We start from the raw sequence: 9878 nt of genomic DNA, 5'->3' as shown, positions 1-9878 counted from the left end.
TCGGGAGAAGGCAGCGTCCGACTCGGATCGTGACTCGAGGCAGAGTCATTGTACGAATCAAGGTAGCGGGCAAAGGTCATGAGAGATGTGGGCGTGGCTTAGGTCAGTGCCATGAGCACGCCACCCTAATTGGTCACACCTGCTAGCTGGAGGGCGTGTCATTGAAGGCTTCTGACCACTCAGACTCTCCCTCTCTCTCCCTCACGAGACACCCTTCACCCCCACCCCACCCTACTCTCTCTCTCTCTCTCTCTCTCTCTCTCTCTCTCTCTCTCTCTCTCTCTCTCTCTCTCTCTCTCTCTCTCTCTCTCTCTCTCTCTCTCTCTCTCTCTCTCTCTCTCCTCTCTCTTTCCCTTCCTTCCTCTCCCCCTCCCCCCCTCACGAGACGCCCTCCCCCGCAGAGCACGAGCGCATGACGACCTACTGGATCACGGTGCAGGACCTGAACGACGTGGCGCCGGCGTTCGCTCCGTCGGGCGTGTTCGAGGTGGAGCTTCCGGAGAACAGGGAACTCGGGAAGCCCACGGGCATCAGGCTGCCCGTCCACGACCCCGATATAGGTAGGTCGTTGGAGGATCTGGTATTGTAGTTGTTATCTCGTTTTTTGTTTGTAATGATGATAATGATAGTATTTATAATGATAATTGATATTGATAATGATAATAATAATAATAATAATAATGATAATAATAATAATAATAATAATAATAATAATAATATTGATAATTATAATGATAACAATAATGCTTTACTAGCATTAATATCATTATAGTTATCATTATTGTTCTTATTATTATCATTATATTATCATTATTACTAGTACTATTATCATTATGATTATCATTATTACTTTCATCAGTATTATTATTATTACCATTATTTCTTTTATTATGATTATGATAATATTGATAATGATGATGATGATGATGGTAATAATAATAATAATATTATTATTATTATTATTATTATTATTATCATTATCATTATTATTATTATTATTATTATTATTTTTATTATTGTTATTAGCATTATTGTTGTTGTTTTTGTTGTTGTTATTATTATTATTATTATTATTATTATTATTATTATTATTATTATTATTACTAATGATAATGATATTTGCATAAAAGGTATGAATGGGAATGAATATCTTCAGAATACAAGATATGTACTTGACCAGTTTCGATTATATCTTCGTCAGAAATATATAATGGAAACCGGTCAAATGCATCTCTCGTGCTGTGAAGATATTCATTCTCTTTCATACCTTTTATACATTTGTCAACATGAATACGGTTCAATAATGATATTGTTCATAATGATAACAATAATGCTGTACTGGCATTAATATCATCATGATTATCATTATTTTTCTTATTATCATCATTATATATTCAATATTACTAACACTATTGTCATATGATCAATATTACTACTTTCATTATCACTATTATTATACCCTTATTTCTTTTATTATGATTATGAGTATCATTATCATTATTATTATTATTATTATTATTATTATTATTATTATTGATATTATTATTATCATTATTATTATTATTATTATTATTATTATCATTATTATTATCATTATTATTATCATTATTATTATTATTATTATTACTATTATTACTACTACTACTACTTTTACTATTTGAGTAGTAGTCGTAGTAGTATTTATTACTATTGTTGTCCTTATCCTTATTGTTATTATCATTATTGTTATTATTATCATTACTGTTATTCTTATTACTATAGTTATTATTATTGTTATTATTATTATTATTATTATTATTATTATTATTATCATTATTATTATTATTATTATTATTATTATTATTATTATTACAATTACTATCATTATCCTTAAGATTATCATGATTAATCTCGTGTTGATTATACACAAACTTTACCACCAATTTTCAACATTTTGCGTTTTTATTCATATCATTTCCATCAGTATTACATAAATCCACAAGCATCTCTCGTTCATGCATTCTCAAAACACAAACTAGTCGAGTAATAGTATTCAACAAACACAACCTATACTATATGACTCACCAACTCCTGGTCTCCTTGTATCTGTAGTTCACATCCCTCCCACTTTTTCAGAGCATAAGAAAACAGTCAAATAACAGCATTCACTAAACACGAAACACGAGTCTCACAACTTATACAACTCCTGCCCTGTCTCCTTGCATCTCTCGTTCACACACATCCCCCCCACCTTCTCGGAACACAACAACCGGTCGAGTAACAGCAGTCAATAAACACCGAACCAACGGAGTCCCACAAACCTATGCTATATGACTCATCGGCACCTGGTTTATAGTTCTATAGTTCACATCCCTCCCACTTTCTCAAAACATAAAAAAACAGTCAAATTATAACATTCAATAAACACGAAACCAACCGAATCTTGCAGCCTGTGCTATATAATTCCCGGGCCCCGCGTCTCCTTGCAGTGAACAACATTACGTATGAAATTGTCGAAGGGAATGAGGAGCAGAAATTCAGGATCGACCCTACCACGGGGGACGTCTTGGTCAACAAGCTGCTCGACTTTGACCATCCCGTCATGGACAGAAATGTGAGTGTTTGGGCCGGATGCTCCTCTGTTTTATAATCTTTCCCTTTTCGGAGGAGAGGGGGGGGTGTCATGTCTGTTTTGATTTTTTTTTGGTTAGTTTATTGTATTTTATTCTTCCTATTTTCTCTTCTTCATCATCGTCTTCATCTTCTATTAAGGATACTAATACATCGCCTTCGCCTCTCCCCTCCTCCTCCTCCCCCCTCCTCTTCCTTTATATTCCTCTTCGTTCTCCTCCCCTTTTCCTTTCACTCCTTCTTCTTCTTCTCCTTCGTCTTGTTCTTGTCTTCCGCTTTCTAGCTTCATCTTTCTCATCGTGTTCTTCTGTTTCCTCTCTTGTACTTCTTTCTGCATCATTTGTTTCTTCTTTTTTCTTTTAATTATCAGCTTACCCTTTTCTGCGTTATAACACCTGTTAGAGTAGATCACGGTTGTTTGTTTACAGTTTATCTTTATTAATGGGATATGTCACTTCTTTCATTATCTTTTCTGCATTTCTCTACGAGCTACATGATCTTTGTTTACCTTTCCCGTTTATGAGATCTTCATCATTTTCATCTCTATTTATCCATTATATTTGTTATCATTAACTCTTTCGTTATGGGGCGCGATACTTTACTGTATCTTGATAAGAATGTAGACATCGCATTGCCTGTCAAAATTCCATCATATCTATTTTAAAAAGACTTTCATGTGTAGTTCCATGCCATTCTGTCATTCATGATACCGTTTGCCTATGACCTCCAGCCTGCCATTAAGGTAAGTGTAAGGTAAAGGTTTGTTGCCCACGTGTTGAGCACATAACTTTACTAGGGGAATTATTTTTGGATGTGGGAATCTTAATTTTCTTTCATTTAAACAGGTGTATATGGAGGTAATAGACACAGAAAGAGGGGGATGTAATTGCAGGCACAGATACAAATGCAAATTAGAATACAGATATAAATACAGCGCTGTTTCTGTTACAGATTCAGTTATAACCACAGACAATTACAGACACATACTTAGGGATATGTACAGAGGCAGGCACAGACACTAATACAGCACACACACACACACACACACACACACACACACACACACACACACACACACACACACACACACACACACACACACACACCACAACACACACACACACACACACAAAACACACCAACACACACACAACACACACACACAACACACACACACACACACACACAACCACACACACACACACACACACACACACACACACACACACACACACACACCACACACACACACACACACACACACACGTGCGCGCGCGTGCAATACACGTTTTTGTATTTTAGGAGTGTCAGGTCATAAGTTAGCATTTAATGAACATTACTATATTTAACGTTTGTGTTAATTTGCGGGGCACTTCACGCCTTTTTATATATCTTCTTATATTGCTTTTTTCTCTCCTGAATTATTTCATACTGCTTTAATTGCCGGTTGAATAAGTGAAGGAAAAGAGAAGAAACTGTGCGTGTGTGTATGTGTGTGTGTGTGCGAGTGTGTGTGTGTGTATAAATTATATATATATATATATATATATATATATATATATATATATATATATATATATTTTATATATATATATATATATATATATATATATATATATATATATATATTATATATATATGTATACATGTATATACACACATTTTAACCTGAAAATTAGAAGAAAAGGAAACTTTTGATATAAGTGAGCGCGGCAACTATTCGAAATGGCAACACAATCGGAAGTTATATATTTTTGTTAGTATCAAGAACAGGTGATTGGATTAACCCATTTTTCATATTTTTATTTTCTTTATTTCATTTCTGCATATTTGAATTATGAAAACTGGCAGTTTACAAATGCTGTTATTGCAGCTGTTACAAATATGCTTTAAAGCATATGTTAGTATTAATTTATATATATATATATATATATATATATATATATATATATATATATATATATATATGTGTGTGTATGCGTGTGTGTGTGTGTGTGTGTGTGTGTGTGTGTGTGGTGTGTGTTTTTGTGTGTGTGTGGTGTGTGTTTTTGTGTGCGTGTGTGTGCGTGTGTGCGTGTGTGTGTGTGTGTGTGTGTGTGTGTGTGTGTGTGTGTGTGTATTATATATATATATATATATATATATATATATATATATATATATATTTATTTATTAATTATGAAAATGTTGTTGGTGATAATAATAATAATAATAATATAGAAATAATGTTCATGATGATGACAGTTATGATAAAATTATAATGACGATGCAAATGATAATAACGCAACAGCAGTAACATTAATAACCAGAATGATAAATATTCGTAGAAAATGTCAGTATTAATAGACAGCATTAATGTTAAATGTCCTCATAAAGCAACTCTCGTGTGGACACATGATTTATCGATGCTTATCGTAAATGCTTATCTAGGCTAATTAAGCAGTATGAATGATAAGGAATTATTTCCGATTTTTCAAGATAAGTTATCAAACATTCTTGACAATCTTTATCAGAATTACCGAACACATTTTCTAAGGTTGTAAAAATGTCTTTAAGAATGTCAATTGTCATTGATATTCTTTATCACATTACATTTTGTTTACATTTATAGTATCCTACCACGTACTCTGGTGTGGATTTCATCACTGTTCAGTTTTTCCTTCACTCGATAAATGCGTCGTTTCATCCCGCACATTCTGGATTCCATTTCCGCGACCAGTCATTCACAACAAGTCACGTAACTCAGTAAAGCATTAAGAAATAAAGACGAACATTCAGTTACTGACCTTAAAATACGCATCTATTATCGTAATTCAAACAGAGAAACCAACAGATAAATTAGGGACATACAAGATACATAAACAATAAGTTTGTGATTCACCAAAAAAACAAAAAAAGCAAGTCAACGATAGAGAAACAGACAAATAAATCTGCGTTTCCCCAAATACACATGTAAAGTTAGTAATTCTCGAAAAAAAGTTGATGACTCTCTATACAATCGAACAAATCAAGTCATTGGCTCACCAATAAACAAAAAAATATTCACTGACCTACCAAACAAGGAATCAACGAGTCACCAGTTAAAAAAAAAAACAAATAATTTATAACTCACCATGCACAAATATTCCAGTGACTCACCATGCACAAATATTCCAGTGACTCACCAAACATCAAACGAGTAAAGGACTTACCAAATAAAGTTATTCTTAAACTCATCAAACAAACAAAGGCCAATGACCCATCAAACAAACAGGTAACTAACTTACCAGGTAAACAAAATCATTCATTCACCCAACAAACAAAAAGATAAATCCCTGACCCTCCTTCACCCTGCCTCCCTTGCGCCCCCCAGTTCACGATGCGCGTGCGCGTGAGCGACGGCGCGAACGCCCCGGCGGAGACGGAGATCACGATCGCCGTGACGAACGTGAATGACCTGCAGCCGGTGTTCGAGCGAGCCAACTACACCTTCACCGTCACCGAGAACGCCGACTGCAACGTCACCTTCGGGAAGGTGAGGAGGGGCTTTTCAGGCTCGATCCTGTCTCGGTTGTGAAGGGGTTGGGTCTAATTCAGGAGTTTTTAGTATAAGAAAGGGGGACGCTTTATTAAATTAAGGATGTGAGTGTTTATTTCCTTTTTTTATTTCAATAAGGGAGTTATTTCCATTTCATTCCATGGTGGAAGGTTACACATTTCCCTATTAGGCAGGTGATTCCTCCCCCAGACACATGCTACACGCTTTTCAAAGTACCGTAAGAATATTACTTTTAGATATATTTGACTTTTGAAAGTGAATAAAAAACATATATAATAGCCAATGAATGTGACTTCGTTTATCTTTTTCTCCCGTTTGGCAGTAAAGCTATGGCTATATAACCCGTTTCTTGTATTTCGATTTGATGATACAATAGTGTTTGTGCGTAGAATGTTTATTCTCTTTATAAAACCAACAATAAGTCTAGCATAGTTTTTAATCTATATTATACCCTTCCTTTGTATGCCTTATGACATATGACTTCTTGCTTCGTACCGTAACCGCCGAGGATAAACCACACAATTAACATTCGCCTTGAAACTTTTGGGAAGTTTTCATAACAGAGTACGAAAGTCTGTTCTATATACTAGCTTCCCACTGCAATATTATCATAATAAGAATATATATTTTTTAAAGTATAATCACGAGGTCACGACTAAGGCTGCAACCCAAGTTTGAATTACAATAATGATAATTTGCATTTTAACTTAGGATTTACTCCGGCCAAGGACCTGTGTATAGTGTGCCCACACCTTTAATGTCAAACGTTTCACGATATAGACTTGCAGCTCTTTGGTGATGCATTCATTTTCTTTACCTTGATGGGAAAAGTGTGTATAAAAATTATGTATAGCATTTTCCTTACCCTTTCTCTCGTGCCCCATCTTCCTGAAGAAAAAGAAGAACAATAAAATATATATGCACATATACACAAAAGAATCCTTCAGTGCATTCCGAATCTTTCTGCCATTTTAGCATCAAGGTAAAATTTCTCCCATCCGTTTCCTTACCTTATATTCTCCCTCCACAAAACTTTCCTCCAGGTGTCGGCCATAGATCCCGACTTGCCTCACACGGCCAACCAAAACATCCTGTACTATCTCTCGCCCGACGAACTCAGAAACTTCACCATCGGAGCTACGACCGGGAACCTCACTATCAAAGGCGTGAGTAGCTGCCATGTTCGTGTAGTTTGGAAGGGTGTGGATTGAGTGAGGTGAGAGGGAGATAGGTGGGAAAGAGGGGGGAGGAAAAAAGGAAGAGAGAGAGAGAGAGAGAGAGAGAGAGAGAGAGAGAGAGAGAGAGAGAGAGAGAGAGAGAGAGAGAGAGTATTTACAAATATATATGTGTATATGTATATAAATGTATGTATATATGTATATATATACATATATATGTATATATATATAATATATATATATATATATATATATATATATATATATATATATATATATATATATATATGTGTGTGTGTGTGTGTGTGTGTGTGTGTGTGTGTGTGTGTGTGTGTGTGTGTGTGTGTGTGTGTATGTGCACACACGCACACACACACACACACATATATGTATATATATATATATATATATATATATATATATATATATATATATATATATATATAGAGAGAGAGAGAGAGAGAGAGAGAGAGAGAGAGAGAGAGAGAGAGCACGAAAGACGAAGAGCGAGAGAAAAAGAGATAGATCCCTAAATCATCACGAAGACCCATTTTTTTTTACCATTCTACCCCCAATCTGGCACTCCGTTCATCACAGTGCCTAGACCGTGAAGCCGCCACACGAGGCACTGTGACCCTATATCCTCGAGCCAACGACGAGGGAGGTCGTGGTCACGACGCTGACCCCGCCACAGTGCAGATGATTATTCTTGACCTCAACGACAACCATCCACACATTAAGAAGCCGGTACGAAAACCCCTATTAAACAATTTTGTTCGAATATCACATAAAAGACTCTCTTATCAGACATTCTTATAACATAACAATCCTAAAAGACTGGAATAAGTAAGTAATGTAAAAATGCATAATCTCACAAACTAATTGGCCCAACACGACTTGCAGGAGCCAGTTTACGCCATGATACAAAAATATGATCCCAATGACGTCGAGCCAATATTATCAGGGACGACTTGAACCGCCGAAAATGATGTCGTGTACTTAGAGTTCAGAAGATGCTCTTCTTACCTACAGGGAAAAATTTAGCATCACGCAGCTAGCCGGGTACGGTCATGTTGTTTTTTCATTGTATTTTTTTCTCTATCTTGCATTTGATTCTTACTTTTTGTGTTATTTATGCATATTTATTCATGTATAAAATGTATGAATGATAATGACTACAGAAATACATGACGAAGATAAAATCGAAACCAGTCGAATACATCTCTTGTATTGTGAATATCTTCATTCTCATTCATACCTTTTATACATTTGTCAACATGAATATGGTTCATTCTATATATTTCTTTTCCTTGTTCATTATTCCTACTTTGTGATCTATACTTATCTGCATATACTTGATCTTTATTTTTTTCTTCTTGCTTATTTTTAATGTTGTGAATATTAGAAATGTATTTATTTTGGCGAAAATATCTAGAATATACATAACTTATTCCAAGCCATTCCTAATATTTTTTTTTTTATCAACCGACGCAGATCTGAATACGAACTTCGACCGACCACGACGCTCGACCGAGAGGAGCAGAAGGTGTACAAGCTGCCCTTCCTCACCAGGGACAGCCAGGGTGTGCGGAAGCTCAGCCTCGAGGGGGAGAGGAACGACGTCCCATGAGGACGGGAAGAGAGATCAAGGGAGAAGAAGGTGGGATAAAGAGGGAGGGGAAGAGGAAGAGGGAAGGGAGAGAGGAAGGGGGAGTTAAAGAGGGAGGGGAAGAGGAAGAGGGAAGGGGAGAGAGGAAGGGGGAGTTAAAGAGGGAGGGGAAGAGAAAGAGGGAAGGGGAGAGAGGAAGGGGGAGTTAAAGAGGGAGGGAGGAGAGAGGAAGAGAAGAGGGGGAAGAGGGGGGGGGGAGGGGAAAGGAGTAGAGTTAACGAGGGAGGAAAGGAAGGGAGAGAGAGAGAGCGCGAGAGGAGAGAGAGAGAGAGAGAGAGAGAGAGAGAGAGGGAGAGAGAGAGAGAGACCGAGAGAGAGAGAGACCGAGAGAGAGAGAGAGGCGAAAAAGAAACGAGACGAAACAGAGAGAGAAACACAGTCGGGGGAAATTCATTTTCTCCAGTAACTTCATGAATTAACGGGAAACTGAGGCGCATCGCAGCGGATACATGCACAATACACCTTCACTACATCACGAAGTCATACACCTGTCATCACCCATGCATGTTATACGGCGTATGATAATGTAATTAACGCGTGTCCTCTCTTGTGCATTTAACGCTAAGAGCCTTGTGTAAAGCATTCTGTATCTCTCCCCTGCCATGGCACTACCAAGTATTTTCCACGCAATTGCACAAGTGCTCATGCCGACTCTGAGTGAATATTCATCCTTTTCAAACGCTAGCCTTTACACACTTATCGTTCACTTTGCTCCCTTACTGCGAAGCTCAATTAGGTGCGTGTGTGCGTGTGTCGTGTGTGTGTGTGTGTGTGTGTGTGTGTGTGTGTGTGTGTGTGTGTGTGTGTGTGTGTGTATGTGTGTGTGTGTGTGTGCACGCTCGCGCGCGGAAATACACGTACTGTGAAAGGAAGTTGGCCCGAT

At 36.9% G+C, this 9878-nt stretch overlaps 2 protein-coding genes across 2 annotated transcripts in view; both read left to right on the top strand.

Annotated features, from left to right (window-relative positions):
* The window catches only part of LOC119583291 (protocadherin beta-10-like), a 13405-nt gene extending 8397 nt beyond the window's left edge, over positions 1 to 5008 (top strand). Inside the window, exons 4-8 of the mRNA XM_037931763.1 lie at positions 402 to 560; positions 2469 to 2620; positions 3293 to 3352; positions 3456 to 3619; positions 4987 to 5008. Coding sequence (XP_037787691.1) covers positions 402 to 560; positions 2469 to 2620; positions 3293 to 3352; positions 3456 to 3619; positions 4987 to 5008 — 557 coding nt within the window. The remainder of the gene's footprint in view (positions 1 to 401; positions 561 to 2468; positions 2621 to 3292; positions 3353 to 3455; positions 3620 to 4986) is intronic.
* A 741-nt stretch (positions 5009 to 5749) lies between these two features.
* LOC119583290 (cadherin-23-like) lies at positions 5750 to 8301 on the top strand. Its single transcript, XM_037931762.1, has 5 exons — positions 5750 to 5863; positions 5963 to 6124; positions 7192 to 7314; positions 7924 to 8073; positions 8230 to 8301. Exons 1-5 carry the CDS (start codon positions 5750 to 5752, stop codon positions 8299 to 8301), a joined length of 621 nt encoding a protein of 206 aa, XP_037787690.1.
* The last annotated feature ends 1577 nt before the right edge of the window (positions 8302 to 9878 follow it).

This window comes from Penaeus monodon, chromosome 17, assembly GCF_015228065.2.
Source record: "Penaeus monodon isolate SGIC_2016 chromosome 17, NSTDA_Pmon_1, whole genome shotgun sequence".
Lineage (NCBI taxonomy): Eukaryota > Metazoa > Arthropoda > Malacostraca > Decapoda > Penaeidae > Penaeus > Penaeus monodon.
Note: the sequence above shows the minus strand (reverse complement) of the source record. Positions and strands in the feature narration are given on the sequence as shown.